This window comes from Bombus pascuorum, chromosome 1 (genome assembly GCF_905332965.1).
Source record: "Bombus pascuorum chromosome 1, iyBomPasc1.1, whole genome shotgun sequence".
NCBI classification, from domain to species: domain Eukaryota; kingdom Metazoa; phylum Arthropoda; class Insecta; order Hymenoptera; family Apidae; genus Bombus; species Bombus pascuorum.
Window position 1 is genome coordinate 29,496,282 of NC_083488.1, and position 20,181 is coordinate 29,516,462.

The 20,181-nt window shown below is 35.7% G+C and overlaps 1 protein-coding gene across 3 annotated transcripts in view; it reads right to left on the reverse strand.

Moving 5' to 3' along the window:
- LOC132915527 (eye-specific diacylglycerol kinase) overlaps nt 1-20,181 on the reverse strand; it is a 96,949-nt gene that overhangs the window by 15,229 nt on the left and 61,539 nt on the right. For all 3 annotated transcript variants that reach the window (XR_009659893.1, XM_060975411.1, XM_060975406.1), the window contains 8 exons: nt 9,436-10,109; nt 6,675-7,069; nt 5,392-5,774; nt 4,264-4,576; nt 3,732-3,912; nt 2,456-2,878; nt 1,159-1,431; nt 640-803 (listed from right to left, as the gene is read on the reverse strand). Coding sequence is in view for 2 of the 3 variants with exons in the window: in XM_060975411.1 (XP_060831394.1) it covers nt 640-803; nt 1,159-1,431; nt 2,456-2,878; nt 3,732-3,912; nt 4,264-4,576; nt 5,392-5,774; nt 6,675-7,069; nt 9,436-10,109 (2,806 nt within the window). In the remaining variant the exon portion in view is untranslated. The remainder of the gene's footprint in view (nt 1-639; nt 804-1,158; nt 1,432-2,455; nt 2,879-3,731; nt 3,913-4,263; nt 4,577-5,391; nt 5,775-6,674; nt 7,070-9,435; nt 10,110-20,181) is intronic.

A 20,181-nucleotide genomic window follows, 5' to 3' on the forward strand; every position in this document is an offset into this window, starting at 1 on the left:
CATGCAAATATACGACTATCAAGAGAATAGACGTCACAAACAATATTTTTCTATTCTCGCGAGACCGTTTCTAGGAAAATTTGTAAGGTCATTGTAGAATATATTTAATACTTGTCTATAGTAAATTATAGCAGAGTGCAACAAGAAATGGGATAATATGACCTAGAATTATATCAAAGATAAGAGTCTAGGATCCTTTCCCTTTCCTTTGGACATCGGACATTCCTTATTTTCACACTTTATATACCGTCTAGATTAAATATTTTCATAACCGATTCAAGATAGATTCAATCTGAATTAATAATTTCTATACTAGAAAATAGCAAAGAGAAACTTTCTTCTTATTTTCTTTCTTCTTTTTTAAGGTAATACTGGGAGATAAAACTAAGATTAATACAATGTTCAGAAGGAAGAAATAAAACTAACACTGTGATTTCATAAAATAATACAATATATGAAATAGAAAATGTTTTCTTCGTTCATCTGATAAAGCTATTAACGTAGATTTTTATTTCTCTCGACTGACCCTAATTTTTTTTACCATTCTGTGCTTTATTACGTCATTATATTCGCAACTTAGACTCGCGGAATATTTTTTTCTGTAACAGGGTACCCAAAGAAAAAAATGGAAACACTTACTGCATAAATACGCCGCGAGGTCACGGTCCTCCGCTTGCAGGGCTAGATCGCGAGGTGTGTTGCCGTGTCGATCCTTGATGATTAAAGTAGCACCGCCAGCCACTAACATGCAGCAAATGGAACGACGTTTATATTGAGCCGCTTTGTGCAGAGCGGTTTGACCTCTGCAATTAGAAAGTGCAGATCACTTGTTTTTTTCGTTTGCTCTCTGTTTAATCTTCCTTGATAAATCTCTTCCTTGATCGGCATTATAGTTTGCATATACTGAACAGATTTTGAAATATGAACAAAAAATTTTCCTGTTTACGCTAGAGCATTTATAGTCGGTTATTTATGTCTTGTGCTATAAACGAAGCTAATTCTTCGAACTTTGAAATGTCATGGAAAATCTTCTTTTTATCCTTTCATGATAGCCACGTTTGTTTAGTTTGTTTCTATCGAATCAACTTTTGTTCGCCTTTTATCCGTTTCTATACATTGGATCTTCGTTTTCTGCCTGTTTTTATATGATACACTTACTTGTCGTTGTCGATCATATTGAGAATACTCGATGGTGCGCAAGCGATAAGATATCTGACAATATCCTTGTGACCATATCTTGACGCTAGGTGAAGAGCAGTTTGTCCAGAGGAGTCGATGGATAGAAGAGAGTATCCTTTCTCGTGAAATTCTTTCAAAGCCTGTAGATCGCCGATTTTCGCTGATTTCAAAATGCCATCGCTAGCTTTCTCCAGTAAACTCGTGTGAAACGTATGAACCTCAGAACTCAAGCCAAAAAGTCTATCTCGTGGACTGGAACAAAATTATTTTTATCCTCTTTATACTTTTTATATTCAAATTAATCATTCTTCTCTGACTTTTCTTTCTTAATTTGTAACTTTTTTCTATTTTATTCAATATAAAACCTTATAGGATAGATAGTATGGAGGTTTCGAGCTTCGTGGAGAAAAAAATAACGCAAAAAATTGATATTGTGGTTAACCGAAACGGGAGAAGTTAAAAGATAAAGAAAAAGAGAAAAAGAATTAAATATTTTCAAAGACATTTCCATTTCACTGGCATAGAGAAACTCTAGAAAGAAACGAACGTATTCGCTACAGAATAATACAGTATTAACTAGCATTCCTCCGCAACAGTAACCAAGAAAAACAAGTAAAAGGAACATCCTAAGCACTGGAACGAAATTAAAGTTTCTATAGAGTGGTCGGTTTGGAAGTGAATGGCGTGCGGGTTCGTTTTTAAAGATATAGATTCCTGCAGCTAAAAGGAATGCGGAATGAATGGTTCACGGTATTATTATTAAAGATAGAGATTTCAAGGTAGACATTTTACATAGAGATTTCAGATACACATAACACCATTTTATTTAAAGTTACGTATTTTCTTTCAGGTTAAGTGAATCGACTAAATAACAACGCATATTTTATATCCTTTTTTATATTTCTATCTTACACTGGTTACATTACGTTAAGTAAAAAAATTAATTTAAAAAATGAAGAGCAAAATACTTAGTGTATACAAGACATTCAATTTTACTTCATCTTGAACTCTTAACACTTCATCATTTTTAAACTTACAAAAAGGTAGAAACTTAATCTCTTCGCTATGTCTTACAATTCAAACGTTCCTCCATCGAATATTTCATTGAAAGTTGCATTCTCATATAAGCAATTCTTATCAGTAGTAGTAGCTCTTCTTGAATAAAAAGATTCTTAAATAAACGTTCCTTGTTATTAGTACAACTAGCTATAAACTTCTAATTATACATTCATGTGCTGTGATATCAAGTTGACTTTAACAAATGATGATAGCTTACCTAATGAAGGTAGGTAGTGTTTGATTTTGTGACTGTGAGACAACCGTGGCAGAGATTGATTTTGAGGAACTGCTTTGCTTGTTCGCGTCTCCAGATATTTTTTCCTCCTTTTTCACATTTGGAGATTCATCTTGAGGCGCGTCTTTACTCATCGATTCATGAGATTTCGCAGTATCCTGATCCTTGTCCTGTATCTTTGTTTCAAGTGGTGTTTCAGGTGGTGATTCAGGCGCTGCAGTTTCAGGTGGTGATTCAGGCGTTGCAGTTTTAGGTGGTGATTCAGGCGCTGCAGTTTCAGGCGCTGCAATTTCAGGCACTGCAGTTTCAGGCGTTGCGTTCTGTGGTTCCGAAACTGGCTGCGCCTTTGACTCTTCTTTAGGCTTCTCGTTTGTCATGGCTGCATTTTTTGTTGGTCGTTCTTCGCTATATTACACGTTCTTTCTATTAATCTAATGATACGATTGCATTACCATTACAGATATCATGGACACACGGACGAATATGTGAAGTGGCAATAAAAGGTTCAAACAAGGTATTTATTTTGAAGCTACGAGTCATAATTGCGTAGCTCTTGATCACTGTTATTACATGCGGAATTATTTAATTATCTCTCTGTGGACAATATAGACGAAAGACAAATGAGTATACTGCTATATCACATAAAAAGATATTCTTTGTTTAAAGTGTATTGACTACTCGAAAACATTTCTCTAATTTTGACATCTCGTTCAATGTGTCATTATATAAATTATATAAATTATCTTTATACAGTATAGTTCAAGTTTGAAATCATTTCGTATCAATTAACCGCTTTATATATTAGAGTTTCAAAATTCATTCTGATTAAAGCTTAATTATTAATTTATATTCAGTAAGGGAAATATCATACAATGATAAAATTACAGAAATGTCTTGTCTTAGATTAGACTCTGTCTACAGAATTTCTACTATAATAGGAAGTAAACTAATAACTTAAAATTTTGTAACAATAGAATAAGCATAAGAGATAAAGCATAAAAGTTATTTAAACACCATATGATGGAATTAATTTTTACAATAGTTCTATATAGCCGCTATATGTTGAACAAAGAACAACATTAACATGTTCCATCAGCGGCTTTAATATTGTTACATGTCGTTTTACTTTCGACCAATACAAAAGGCACAGTACAATGTTGATTACGTATCAGCAAAAGGATCATATGATAGAATCGTCATAACAAATCAATCGAAGATGATTCAAATAAGAAATTCTAATTCGATGAATGAGAAGTACCTTGGCGACGGATGAGCGGTTGCCGATTCCTGGCTCGTAGACATCTTCGTTCCATCAGGCTCGTTCGACTGATTGGAGGCACTCTCCTCGAGAACGTACACCGCTTCGACAGCTACATCAGTCACGTAATGGAGTTGCTCTTGAGCTCTATCAATCCTAAAGAATCGTTCCGCGGTACACGCTGAAAATTCATCCGAATGGTAAGAACGACGTAATTTGTGCTCAGAAAATTATTTACCTTTGAGCAAATTTTTTTTTATAATAATTCTTTAACAAACGACGATCCCTAACCGAATCCTTCACAACACTACTCAAAGTTGACGACCTTGATAAGATATTAAAAAATTATTGAAATCAACGATAGCTCCCTTTTTGTAAATATTTAGCAATTTTCCAAAAACGTTTACTACTGTTTCCTGCTACTTAAACATTACAGATAAATTTTTATTAAGAGAAGAAATCTAAAATTATTACGTGTGGCTAAGAAATCTTGCGAATCGTAGGAGCAAACAGTCCGTATAGTCGTACTTACAGTCGAGGAAGCAACAAGTGTCCATGTTATGGTCTTTCGCCAGGATCTTCCTCAGTGATTCTAGGTCGGTGGTGGCGTCGAGATCAAGTGGATCTGCGATCCATGTGGTCGCGGCCTTCTTCAACATATCTTTATCGTGATGATACCTCTCGTAATCTAACATCTTGATCTTCATCACCGGCAGTTTTAACCTCTCCAGTTTGACGTCTTGCTGAGGTTTGCTCGCGTTCCTTCGTTTCGCTAGCATTGTCGCTTTGTTTAGCAGTTTTAGGTTTATAATGGATGGCAGCAGTCGACAAGCCTCGCCATCGACCTAAGGTACGAATTATAGTTCTTTTTGTATACAATTGGGTATTCTAGTTGTACACAATAAATGATATTTGGCGTGCGATCAAATTTTTATTTCGTGATAATCTGAGAAACTACCTCAGTCGTGATACAACTTAGGGTTTGCCAGAAGAATGCAAGAAAAATAAATAAAGTAACTTGAGCTGGACTTTTATCATAGACGATTATGTAATATAATATTTTCTATGTTCACGACGCCTGATTTATTTGCGATTTTTCATTACACGCTAAGCTATTATTTACTCGCTCAAACTCACTAAATCGCTATATCATACCGTTTAATTATCAAAGTTTTTTATTGCGCGGTTTTTTAAGTTTCCTAAATACACAAAAAATTGATTTCAAGCTTTATCCTATCTCCTAAATCTAAATAATCACTCTCACGAGATAATCACTCTCGTGTATCATAATCGAATATCCAATTTTTGATGAAATATTTCTAGCAACATCGATATTACGATATTGCATAAGATTACAAAATATTAGCATAATAAATTATTGTAACAAGCGATAGTTTAGTCTCTGCCGTGGCGTCCTGGAATAACTCAGAAGCGATAAATGTTATCATAATTTTAAGATCACTCTAAAATAACATACGACGTAAACTCTCGCTAATCTTCGATTAGATCGATCCTTAAAATTATAATTAAATGTAAAGAATTATAATTATAATACAAAGAAGTCGAAATTTGCATGTTTCAGTGAGATAGGTCGAGACCCCATGAGAAAATGATCGATACCTGATTTGAGGATAAAAGGTTCCCCATGAAGAAAATTTACCTGCATTGGAATGGTCCTTGTAGTAACCAGCTTAGCTGTGCTACATTGAGCAATACAGGTGCCGTGTCCACCTGCTTGAAGAAGCGGAAGCTGGTACGTCGTTAAACCAACAACCTCGATCATTCCATCTTCCGTTGATGGTTCTTTGGTTCCACTCGCAGCACCCCAAGGATGCGTTCCGCCGCCGTACGAGGCGATGTTCAAGAAGACTATAGCGTGAACTCGATGCTCCTTCAACTTCGGTGTCATATCCTGGCCGTCGCAGTCCAAAGTCACGAATTCTGAGAGATCTTTCCATTTTCGTCGCACGAGATCCTTACCACCCATTTGACCATAAAACATTTTGTTTCGTAGCCGCGAATTAAATCTTTCTGGATGCGCCTCTGCAAAACAGTCGAACACTTTTATACTACTTTGTCTTTCCGTATAAATATTTGACCAACTTCTAACATTTATAGAGATAACATTTATGGCTGGTGTAGTGGTTGAAATATTCAATGAATTTCAATAACGGTCCTCCGCAAATAGATTTATTGGTTAAGTTGTTTCTCAAGTTTCTTTTTCTTTCATAGGCAACTTTATATTTTGAGACTCGACTAGAATATTTTTACTTGGCAGTCGATCTGCTTGAAATATTCGTAACAGTCGGAATATCTGAAATATTTATGCCAGTCGAAATATTCAGATCCGACAACTAATTGTATTTAACTATCGTCATTTAACTCGAACGAGCTCAATGGAAGGTATAGATATACTTTTGTTACAAATACTTTTGATACTAACAAATAGATGTACAATGTAATAATTCAATCTATTAACCGGATCGGACAAATTAATTTGTCAATTAGATACCTAATTTCATTACCAGTTAAAATTCTTCCGTTTCATAATTATAAAAACGTCTAACCAATAGATCAACTGGATTAACGTGTTAAACCTTGCAAAGAATTCTGTCACATCTTCTCTTAAAACTCCTCTAACCCCTAAGCTATCGATCCTCCACAACCATTCACCCTCAAAACATCCTTACATCCTCTCACTCTACATTCACTCTCGTTTCCATCCACATAGAAAACACACGGCCACTTAGGGGTCTAAAATATGGCATTTCAGTGGAAGACGTTCGCATGAAATATAGCAACAGGTTCCTAACTACTTTGCAGGGTTCTTCGACGGTTCAACGGTACCGACGGAACGTTTCTAAATAATTTAAACAAACTGTTGCATATCGCTTGGGAAAACCTATTTCGGGAGGGCCGGAGGATGAGACCTTAGAGACTAACCTCGAGCTTCGTGAAATTCAAGGGCAATGTGCGCATCCACACCAAGAGAGAAGTAATTATTAACGACGTTCAGAGGTAGATTCTCTTTGCCTTTGCCATTATCATCGTCGCCTTGCGCATCAGGATTCCTCTCCACTACCAGTTGCCATCTATCCAACAACGTCGTATCGCTCTCTCCGATATTCGTCAAAATCTTCCCAATTGGCTCGTCGGTGTAACCGCCGCCCCATCCTAATGCCCTGGCCAGATCGTTTCCGGTTCCCAGAGGAAGCACGCCCACCGCTGGTGGAGGAGATGCGCCGATCTGATCCAGGATCGATAATACCCAACCGACCGTACCGTCGCCGCCACACGCCAGAACTCGTAGATTAGGAACTGTCTTGAATAATTCCAACCTGAAAGCGAGGAAATATTTTCTTTTTCGAGGAAATAATTTCTTCTTTGTTTGCCTTTCGCGTTATAAGAACGAGTTCGCACAGGTATTCAAACGTTTGTAGACACCTTTTATTGAGTAAAATTTTATTCACACTGTTACGAGACTCGATTATCAAGATTGTATTGGTGAAATTTGAAATAAATCTGGAAACATATTGCACATAGAAAGAATCAGTTAGTACAAGTACATGTATATACCTCGCAGAGATCACAAAGATAGTTGAACAATCGATAATAACAATAATAGTCGATTAAATTGTAGGATTATAGGATATTTGTTGTTGTCTACGTATATTATGCGATAAATAATTCTATAACATGGAGTATAAAGATGCATGTAGGTGCGCACACAAATATACATATTTAATTAAAACGTACCATAAAATCAAACAACTTAACCGAAATGCGATTATCACGAGTCACGTAGCACCGAATATTTGGTAATTAAAAATTATTATCCGGATGGTTTCGTTGATTCACTGCTATGATATCTCGAATCGTTCGAAATAAAATGAAGCTAACCGATTGATCGCTTTTATTTTCAAATACTTGATTAATAAAGTCAAGTTGCAGCTTGTAGCATATATGATACATATTTGAGAATTTTTAACGCATTATTAAATGCATTTCACTCGACGTAACAAATGTTTGTCATATCTTTAATCCACATAAAAGATATAACTTAGAAAACACGAAGTTGACACCCCGCTGGGGGTAGCCACCCACATGCTATATTTATTTTTATTTTATTTTTTTTATTACCAATGAGATATAACACTTTACCAAATGTCCTTCAGGACAAATTGTAAAAACCAAAATAAACTATAAAAAAAAATATATTTAATCCACTGTAACATGCTTTTTATTCAATGTAATACACAAATATTTCAAAAGTCAAATTTCGAAAGACGATAACGCCATCACGTGCATGCTACAATTTCACGATGTTTGTCCATACCTATACCAAATACAATTTCAACAACAACATCACTTGCAAATTATTGTTAAAGTAAAAAAAACTACTTGTTCCTATTTTAGTTATCGTCAGACGCAGTAAATTTCATTTGCGTAATTAACAAATTTCAAATATTTGATGAATATCGAGAAAAAACGTTACAAGTGGTTCGTTAGAAAAATACAGGAAAGTTAATTGGTAGGTAAGTTCGAAGAAATTTTTATCATCGTATTCACAAAGTTACGGTATATTCGTGGATAATACTGTTTACTATGTCGTGGTGAAAGCAATCAAATGAAACGCTAGAACTTTTGAATAAACTTTCGAAGAAAGTTCCGATAATACCGTAGCGACGACCTTTATCCTAAAAGCTTCACCTTTATTCAACTAGGCCTGCGAGCCAGAAAGTGCAACTTTAATTAAATCCCTTGTTCATTTGTCATATTTTCCAATATCCCTTCCACCTTTTCGACAAGAGCAATGAACTAATTCGACTGACTTTCCATTCAGTTAACCTAATTCCCTACCATAACCCTGACTGCTGAATTAGAAAATAGCATGTAAAATATTTCTTCCCTTTCTACCCTTTAAAACGGATCCTTCGAAGGGTAAATATTCTACGAATTAAGTGAAACGAAAGAAATTAATTAAAATAATTATATTCGTCGTTGAAACACGAGCAACTAAACAACGTAAGAAAATAATAAAGAAATTAGTTGCTCCAACGAAAGAAAATACCGAGAATCTGCAACAACAAAGTTGTTCGAAAGAAGAGTTGTCCATCGTAAACATCCACAATAACCAACGGTGGATGTAAAATAAATTTTCAATCAGCGATACACGTCAAATGCGTTCACCTATAGATAATGTCTCACAATTTACGATTCCACAACATCGTGAAACATCTTACCACTTCAATGAACGCAGTATCAGATCGATATACGTATCCACCATCTCCGTTTTATCTTCTCTTATTTCTTATTAGAGTGCGGATATTTATAGGATATATCTCGTTTATGGAAAATCAAAATGCGTAAAGAGTTACAAGAAGCATATAGTGTGCGAACATATGGAAAGGTTGCAAGTAGATACATTTAAAAAATCGTCACAATCGTACTACCGATATATTAGCGATTTTATCGAAACATGCGTGTAATTTAAAATTTAGTTGCAAAACCGAATGTACCAACAATCTTATATTAAATCTTAAAATTGTTCCTCTCTAAACGAGAAGTAGGAAAATAAAAGAAAAACCTCGTATTCCTATGCTCTTCGTATTTAAATCGGATGAAACAGATTCGACGTTTTTAAATTAATGTTGATAAAAATATATATCCAAGATGTCAGTCTATTTATTGTGCATAAACTTACCCCATCTTGGGTCCACCCTGGGTCAGATCGAAGACTTGCCTCGGATTCAGCAGCCACTGGAACTTCTGTAAAAGCTTGGCTCCCTGATTGCCGCCTGATTTTGGGTTAATGAAAACCAGCACCGGTTTCACAGATGGCGTAGGTATAGGTTTCACCACCCATAACATCCCCTGATCCTTATCCTGCTCTTTATCCTTATCCTTTTCTTTCGATTTCTTTCTGATGGACGCAGTGCCAGCACCGCTTCCAGATTTCTTCTTTCTCGGCGATTTTCTCAAGCTACTCTTGAAACTGCCCTTCCTGGGAAGCTTCACGATCCAGGATGGCGGCACTACGATAGACGCGTGAATACCTAACTCGCAGTTTTCTCCGATCTTCTGAACGTTGAAGCACGCTTCCTTGTTGTGATAGGCTAGCTTGCACCAACTGCAGCTCACCGCGACAATCTCCTTCGAGGTGAAGCTCAGCTTCGATTGGAACGACTTGCCGCAATTTGCGCATTTCCCCTTCTGTGATCGTCGGTGTACCCAGTGGTGGTGAGTGTTCGTCTGTTCCCGATACTGGCGGACCCCGACATCCCGGAAGCTAGATTTGCAGGCGAAGTTCAGACTCACCGCGCACACAGCGTGGGCTACCACTCTGCAGGCTGCACATTTCATCCGGGGCCCGTGTTTCTGCAATTTCAATGAAATTCTCTGTTAGGGAATATCTCGGGTACAGCAGGTCGTCTATAACGCTTTAAATCATTGTTGAACGAAGTAAACGATAGTAAAACCGGAGGAAAATAAGATCCACGTTCCGTACAATCCTCTTAGTCTGTTGTTAGGGGTTGTTCGAAAAAAAAAAAAAAAAACGAAAGAGAAAAAACTGAAGCGCTCGCGAAATCGGTTTAACGGGGTTCGAAAACAGCCGGAACCTCGTTAGCGGCTCTTTAATGGCATAATCGATAAAAGTTACGTGTCGAGAATACGGTAATCTACCCATTTCCCTTGTTTCTTTGCTTTATTCCTATTTTCACGTAATATTCTCCAGCATCAGTGCGCTCAGAAATTTCTTCCTCCACTTGAGTAACGAAGAAATAGAGATTAAATTGAAAAGGGAACGTACTAGGGCAAATGTTCGTTCGCGAAATAATCTATAGCAGTTGTACATGGAGCGTAACAAAAACACGTTCGTTGATTGCAAGAACACGAGATCGATGTAATGAATGCCCCACGTCACAGGACGAACGAATACGTTGCAGGAACTGGGAAATTTTTTGTGCTCCATAAAACTTTGTCCCTGTCCCCTGTCCAAATGGAAACGTTGACAGAATTTGCACGCGTTTACGTGGCTATAAAAAGCAAAAATAGAAAAAAACGAAAATAAAGAAAGAAAACAGAGGAAGAAAACGAGGAAACACGAAAGAAAGAGGGTGGAAAGACAAAAGATGACAGCGGACTCACGGAATCCATGGTGCACGTATAAATCACGTCATTCTGTTCGCCACCTTTCAAACGATTTAGAAGGTTCATCGGTTTTCATTGTCTACACGATGATCAAAGGGACAAAACGATGATCATTGAGGTCAAACAAAAACCATCAAGCTCTATCGTTCGCCGATAGGCTTGAATAAACTATGTACGAACAGCGCTTTAAAATTGTGACGATTCTCGACGAAAGAAACGCGGTCGAGTAGAGGAGCGTCGGTAGAGGTTGTAGAGGGTCAAGGCTGGTCGACAGACCCTCGTCGAACCTCTTCTCCGTCGTTTCAGTTCCTCTCAAAGAAAAACTTTTTTCCTTCCGATATTGCTCAGCCGTCACGGTTTATATTGACCTACATGAGTCACCCGAAACGTGCCACGATCCTCTCTGTGAGTCGGGCAATTTGTACAGAAAAGAAGAGAGAGGAAGAAAGGAAAAGAAGAGACGAGTCTATGCGTTTTTTCTCTACACGATCCGAAGATACGATATTTTCTTCTTCTTCTTCTTCTTCTCCGTCCTTTTTTATATAGTACCGGTTAATTGCTTCGTCAGAGACGTAATTTTATCGAGAAAGAGATCTTAAGACCAGACCACTCGAATTCGATGGCACAGACACTTTCAAACTATTCTTCGGCCAAATTGGATTGATCGATCGAGACCATTTGCGGGCAAATCTCACTCTATCGTTGGGTCTCTCTCGTCCCTTTGCTCTCTCAGCCACTCTTCTTTAATCGTTGCTTTTTAAAAGCGCAAAATGTAAATCCAGTGGAACGTGTCATACTTCCGTCGAAAATTTTTATTCGAGAAATAATTCGTATAATGATTATAAAAGTATCTATCTCATATGCACGTTGCTAGCCATAAGTTTTGGAAAGCTCGCTCGTTACGATTGATCGAGAACCTCTGACAAACTTTACTTTATTTAATTTGGTAATTCTGTTCCCATTCTCTTCTCAACCCTTGATCGTGACTTCTAAAACGAGCACGAACACAGGCGGTCAGAACACGTGCCCTAAAAGCCAAATGTGAATTAGCAGCCTGTAAATTAAGCCGTTCAGCAGAATGTACAAAAACGTCGCGACGATCGATCATCTTAATAGCGTAAAAGGTCGCCCGTTATCAGTCCGAACGTCTTCACGATGCGCAAAAACAGGCGAAAGGGGTAGGCTAAAGGGATCAGCGTAAAACTTAAATGGAAAACTCGGCGGATGAACGAACGCCGATTCATCAAAGTCTGGGGCCACCGGCGGAATCAATCTTCGTTACCGGTACACGCGGCTGATGCTCGGATTCCACTTGGAAAACGGGCACGTCGCTGACGATCCGTAAGATTTATTTATCGCGTGGAAATTGCTGGCTGCGATCGACGCGGAAATCGCACTTAAACGAGATCTCATACTCGATTTTCCGTGTCGATCGAGAATGCTATAAATCAGAGGTTCTCAACGTGGGATTATTGAACGTCCCCAAAGTGGGATTATTGAACGCGAGAGTTGGGAGGAAGAATCTAGCACATTTTATTTAACATGAAAATATTGACTCAAAAGTTCAAACGATTGCTCCAAATATAAAAAAAAAAGAGAGAAAAGAAAAATAGGTCAAATAATTAGATACTCCAAATGAAACGACAAGTAAAAAGATCAAATAATTACTCCAAGTAAAATAAGACGTGAGTTGGAAATAAAATTGCTTGAAACATAATTCGAAAATCTTACTTAAGAAGTAAATTGTTTTCAAATAACATATTTGCCAAACGTTTGATAAATACAAGTAGTAACAGCAGGTAAAGGATAACAGATAACTGTTTTCTTTTGTGTATAAAGAACATATCTATTGCTGGGAAAATATTCACCTTAGAGATAACTAGATATTGGAATAATTCATCAGACCAAATAGCGTGGAAGCTAAGAGATACGGAAAGGAATGTACATAGATTAACACATCAGAATTTTGGAGTGGAAATTCTGTGTACCATAGATAAACATCCCTATATTTTCCTTACAAAATCAAACAATCGATATCCATATATTAAATGACTGTAGTTTTCTACGGATATATAACTCCTACTCATCAATGGGTAAGAAGTTTATCGAATAAGCTTAATATTCTCAGTTAAAGTTATCATTATTCGTATATATAATTGGAAGTTACTCGCTGTTTATTACTCTTATTATTTATATTTATTATTCTTATTGAACTTAAAATAACGGGTAGTTCTTTCATTCTTCGAATTTAGTTACCATATTGAAATTATTATTTATTATTTATAATTATTATTTATATTTATTATTCTTATTGAACTTAAAATAACGGGTAGTTCTTTCATTCTTCGAATTTAGTTATCATATTGAAATTATTATTTATTATTTATAATTATTATTTATATTTATTATTCTTATTGAACTTAAAATAACGGGTAGTTCTTTCATTCTTCGAATTTAGTTATCATATTGAAATCTAACAATATCTTACAACGTACAAGTTTGATCATTCTGTACCAGGTTCGAAGTTGAATTTTGAGATGTTAAACCCAGTCGAATAACCCTTACTATAATAAGCATGTAGTCTTAACTTCGTACATTGTACGTACATTACAAGATATATTCCTCTTCGCCCTACATACTGTAATTTTTCAATTTTGAATCTGATGGTATGCATTCGCGAAAAGGTTGAGTACCCACACTGTAAATCGAGAATATTATCGACGTGGTCGTATTGACCCGTATTGGCTTCACACTCGACTATTTTCATCCCTTTTTCATTCCTTTTTTCCCTTTCTTTTGATTCATGCACATTCGACGTTTAATGGACACGAAAGAATTTTATGCGATTCGAAATTGGAATTTGTAGATCATTGATATCGAAGGCAGAGAACGGCCGCGAGTGAACAGTCTCACGGTTGAGCAATAGCTGTAAAATTCCAGGATATTGGTACCCATACAAGAGAATTACTACTCGCTTTGTGCATGCCACAAACGATATCACAGTTAGTCAGCTTCTGGAGATTGAGAAACGATTTAATGGAATCCTTAAATTTGAGATAGCTACAGAAATATGAATTCTCAGATTACTTACTAATAATACTCTGAAACTTTGCATTAAGAACTTTGCATAATGTTGGAGCACGTAATATTTCTGGTAATAGCATTGGCTTGTGCAATAAAAGTAATATGAGATTTATGAGAGATTTCTGAGTTTATGAGATTCAATGCTGTTGAATTATACGTCTACCTCCTGTTACTCACTGAATATCATTACGATCCTTTTTACGAGAAATTTTCTCCCTTTTCTGACAACGAATTTTTGGAACTGATTTTTGAAAATTCCTCTTAACACGTTCAATCAAAAGAACTCTTTAAAATCTATGTTCCTACGATTAATATTTCTCGTGAATTTTTCCTACAAAATCCTAGAATATTAAAAATTTTCGATTAATACAAGTTTGTTTGTCATGATTAACATGCTGTTTTATATTTCTATGAAATAACTTGTTTTCGTTCGAACGTTCTTAAAAAATTATTCGCGATACACCGTACTCCTCCGAAAAGGAACAACCTCGAAAAAGTTCCTCAAAAAAGAAACAACGTTCCTTTGACGATGGGAATAATTTTTCTGACCAAACGGATATGACGAAATAGAACAAATTTGATTATCACGATACCTATATGATGAATACGTTTCGTCGGATATTTTCTTTTTTTAAATTTCGAAAAACTGTCCTGCTTCCATATTCGAAACAACGCGTTTCCGGGGTGCCGGTTAGAATAAAAATTAAATCCTGTTTCAACCAATGGCGACTGCTCTAAACCAAACTGTATAAATTAAATATTTCACGGGAAAAACTTTCCGCCAATTTTATTCTAGAACGTTATTTGAAACGTTTTAAATAATGCACGCGGAATGCATACAAGCTTTTTTTCTTGCCACGGTTAAATTCGCAAAATAGTTTACTGCATCAACGTAGTCGATCTATTTTTTCGGATCTCCATTTGATTAACTTCTACATATGCTTTCCAAGTTTACATTTCCACCCTGCACAGTGAAGCGAAAATCCTCAATTTTTTTACTACTGAAGCGAATTTTCCTCGGAAAAATATTCCTGGAAATGTCCAAACAATGAAGCAGAGCCATGGCTCCTTTGCGTATGAAGCTCTTCAGCCTCTTTCTCAATTGAAGTAAACGACACTCTTCTACATATGACGATCAAGCTATGTACGCAAACCGACATTTCAGAATACATAATGCTGTTTATGAAACGTTACGGAATGTTTATCAAGACAGTGACCAGTCGTCCGATAAATAACACAAAATTGTCGAAAAGAAAGATGCATATATTTTATTTAATGATATGATAATCTGATTAAGCTTGATGACATTTCTCATTGTATAAATCTCGATACACGTTACACTAAATCTTCAATCTTTTTTTAAATTTTACTACCAATCTTCCAAACAATCCGATAAATTTATTATTTTAGATATTGATAGGTGATGATTACGCAATATGTTTTACAATATATCTTATGAAAAACATGTTGTATTTATCTTTCTTCTACGCTAATTGTTCTTTATTCTAAAAATATTTCATCGATTCGATTGGTCATTTCAAAGGGGAGAAGAGTGTCCAGGTACACGAAAGGTAAGAAATCAAAGTTTATTTTTGTCGTATGGCTTCAATCGTACGAACCAGGAACAAAACGTTTCACGAATAAGTAAACGGAAGGCGTGTATCGATATTAAATAAACAAATAAACACAGTAGGCGATTAAATTGCGAAATTAAGACATATTTGTGTTACATAATGTAATGTGGTACGATCCTAAAGGAAGCAAGCGAATAGAAATATTTACCTGATCGATAAAAGAACGACGATCGAAATCGTTTGAAAAATTCAAGATTAATTTTCAACGGAAGAAGCAGGAAGTCACTCGTCACTATAGCGGAAGTATGCTCGCGCGTAATGTGTATCGATCGTTGGAATCTCGGCAACGATAAATATCATGCCTCGCGACAAGTTTAAACATACTTTGAAGCACGTTAAGTATAATTTAATGCAAATAATGCTTGTTTACTTAGTTAGGAGGAAAGCTTCCATTTGGTCCTGTTAACCAGACGTTACCACGCTCGCATGCATGCGATGGAAATTGATTTTGGATTCTTGTTAAATATGACGGACACGCGGTATCATGAAATTCGTCTAAAATCTTACGAGCTATGTGTTGGTCTATACATGTACATATATACGTACCTGTAACTGCGACTTGTCGTAAAAATCGCGAGATTACGAAAAAATTTCATTATAATTCATACGGCGCACGCATACAAAATTTTGAAATACTATAAATAGAAATTTTACGGAAATATTATTTATCGGTGTATGTAACATAGGGAATGAATATCATGAACGCGTGTTAAACGTGGATATGTTACAACGTGAACGTATCGAATACCATATTTTAATGAAAACATGGAATGTGATATACAGGGTGTTTTGTTTATTTTGTCCGTTTTAATATCTTCGTTACTTTTACAGACACAGAAAAGTGGAAAAAAGAGAAAAAAGTTCTTCGGTTTGGAACGGCGAGTATCGTGATTCGTGTTATTGCGCGTTCCATGTACCAAGTCTCCACTTTTATCAAAAACTTAACTCTTAACGTGTACATACAATCAATGAAAGTCAATGAAAGTTAACAAAATCACCTGTACGATTTTAGTAATCGCAAAAACGAAAATCGAATATCATTTACTTTGATTAAATCTTTCAATTAATTTCTCGTTTCATTCATACGGGAGCATCAATGGAAATGATGCGAGATAAATCATCGAAAGGTATAAGTCGTCGTTGAAAAACTGATGCCTTAATCTTATCAGGGTGGCCGTTATGTAAATAATGACGAAGTGGATGATTCAATTCCGCCGGATGTTATATTCAGCGAGTATTCGATTCGAGTGGAAGAAATGAAACAAACGCCGAGAGGCAATAAAATTTGTACTGTAGAAGCATGGGTGGTAGCTACTTGATGAAGCTAAGAAGCAAACATGAACATATAAACAGCAGGGAAATAAGAGTAATGGGAAAAGTCAGAAAGTTACATATTTCATGAACGTAGAATGCTGGAAAATACGCGGAACAAAAGGTCGTGTCGACACAAATCAGAAAAATCATTCCCCGCGAGACGCAAACGCGTTCTTCCAATTTCGGATCGCTATAGTACTGTTATATTTATCACAATATCCAGAGATTCTGAATTACGATACTCCTGGTGTTATTACGAAAGTGTTTTAGAACTATCAAGAACAAAATCCATTTCGTGTAATAGAAATTGTGAAAATTGTTTAAGAATTTTTCAACCAACCTTTTCCCGATATTTCTTGTAATAAATTGTAGTATAAAAGTATGGAAACAAGAAATTTAAAAAATAGAGATAATTGTTTAAAAATATTCCTATAATTAATTATTCTATATAATTATGTGACTCGTAGCCTGTAGAAATAATTAAAGACTGCTCTACGATATGACTAGACTAAGGACGTTGAGGCACTTATGAAAAATTTCAATGAGCAAAAATATACAAAATATCCAAAGTACGTGTTCCATATAATATGCAGATCATAAAACAAATCACGTATAGTTCGTTTATCTACGTGTAATTTCGTTTATAAAAATATGAATTTTCATAAACTATCGTACTTTGTATGTACTATGAAACCATATAACTTCCATCAGTTTTTCCTACGTTAATATACATATAACCTGGTTCAAAATCTCCATTGTCAATCAAAAAGATTGACACTGTTACTTTCAAAATGAAAACAGTTCTGGCTTGATATTTTACGCATGATGCTTTCTTGTCAAATCGAGACGTATAAAATCTACGGTTAAAGTTTAGAAATAGTGATTTTGTATAAAACACCTTGTACACAGACGCATGTCGCAGGTTTCAAATTTCACAAAACCTCGTTACGCCATTCACATAGGATTTCACATAGGATTTCACAGGGGAACAAATTCGAAACTGCTACATAGTTGGAAACTGAAATGTTTCGGTTTCGGTGTTACCAAGAGCGGTCTTTGTCGATTACAGGCAATTTTACACCGAAAACGGTGTTGTTGCCGCGAACGAGCTTTTTTGCACCGGTCAAAAATCTATACGCGTTTCTTTTAGTCAGGCTGTATCGAAAATTCCGGCGATACGATACTCATATTTTTTATGCAAACTCGAATTTAAACGGAGCTCTGGTCACGCGCCACCTTGGCATATTTTTCCTTTTTCCAATAATTTCCTTGCAAACAGTTTTGTTCTACAAATTCCGTTAGGTAACGCGTTTATTTTCGTACTGTTTCTTTTTCTTAAGAAAGACAAAGAACAAGATCCTCTTTCCATTACGAAACTTAATCCTGACAAACTAAACCAACCAAATACGATTAGCGAAAATTATGTGCAACAATCTGTACTTTAAGGCTATTGTGGAAACGTTACTACCGCAAATCTCGTTTAATTTACTACGATAGTGTTTCTTTATTCCGGATTTTTCAATCAAGGAAGCTCAATGGAAAAATGATGTAACTGAATCTTTTCTTAAGGAATGTTATAAATGGGATACTCTAGAGGAAATGGTTGACATATAATATCCGTATCAGTTTAGAAAATTTTGCTATGAATTTTCAAGACCACTCCTACTGGTTTCGTGCAAAAGCGTGACAATAATTGCTGCGTTAAATATTGAAAACTTATTCCAAGAAGATTAGAAATAAGATATAAAATTCATGTATCTACAACAGAGAAACGTATTATTAAAAATTACGATTTTTCCTTATGGAAAGATTTTAATCAATTTTTCTGTCCTTAGAGTCGCACGCAAAAAATTTAATTTCAACGAGGCGAGCAAACGTTATAATCTTTTTAATAAATTCACGAATCACAGCCATCCAGTACAGGTGATACGCAAAATTTTCAGCCGCTGACATATATGTCCAATTTCCTACCATGCATACTAGTTGCAAAAATATTTATCGTGGTGGATGCTGCGCGGAAAATTACAGCTTCTGCCATCCCTTTCTCAACCTGGTTGCTACCTTATGGCCAAAGGTCGCCCGATAATTTTCTTTTTATATCTGAACAAAGAGGTTTCGTAAATTGCCAATTTCCGTTATTAACACACATAAAAGTAGTAGTAACCTCGCTTAATTTTCCTCCTTGCTACATCATCGTCCTGCAGTTAAGATTCATTTTTTAAAGCGTTGGCTAAATAAATGTATTCATCAGGGAATATTGAATCACGCTCCAAATCAGGATTATCAACTTTTCAAGTAGCTCGGCCAAACGATGTATGAAAGTAAGGAAATCATTATTTGTCCTAAATTTCGTTGGTTGTATTTTAAGATTATTTGCGTATTTGTTGGAATAAGAGAGGTAAATTAACGTTCAAACTACCGGTTTGTGGTATATAGCTAAATATTTTCCGCATACTCAAGTAAGGTATTTCACTTCGAATTAATTAGAAGTTTAAACATTCTTTTTGTTTGTGAAAAAAAAATATACTTCGCGTGCAATTTAAATAGAACCCGCTGGGTTGGTAACTAAGTGGTTGCGGATTTCGTCAATACCACCTAATGACAAAATCCGCAATCATTTAGATGCCAAATTTAGAAACAATAGTTTCGTGACAAGTTTAACTTTTTTTCACTAACATGTTTTTTAGGGTCTGTGATTAAATGTGATTATCTTTAGGTAGAGTACTTTGTCAATAGGACGTACATACAACGTGTACAAATAAAAAAGCAGACCATACGATAGTAATAAGAAGAATACATAATGGCATGTTTCTATTTCTAAATTACCAGGCAGATTCATACGAAATGAAAGTGTATTAACAATTGTATCTACAATTTGTAAATGTATTCAAAGTTAATCAGAATGCCAATGATGACCAAATTATTGAAAAGTGTAAAATTTCCAGAAAGATCTTTTGCACCAGCTTTTATTTTACGTGATGTTGCCTACAATTACGAATGAACACTGCAAAAATTGTGGTATTATATCTTTTGTTAAAACATACTCTGCGTTGTTACAACGTTACGCTGAAAAATGAAAGCAGATCAAAATAATGTCTTTGTAATCCTATATGGCGATTGCTTAAGGGCTGAGTGTTTATTTTCGTCCATCGTACGAGAAATAAAATAGACACTGCCTATACATTCCCAGAAATCAATTAATATCTACGCTATAATTGACTCGATAGAGGCGTAAAATCAATGAACCGCATTACGTTAATGATATA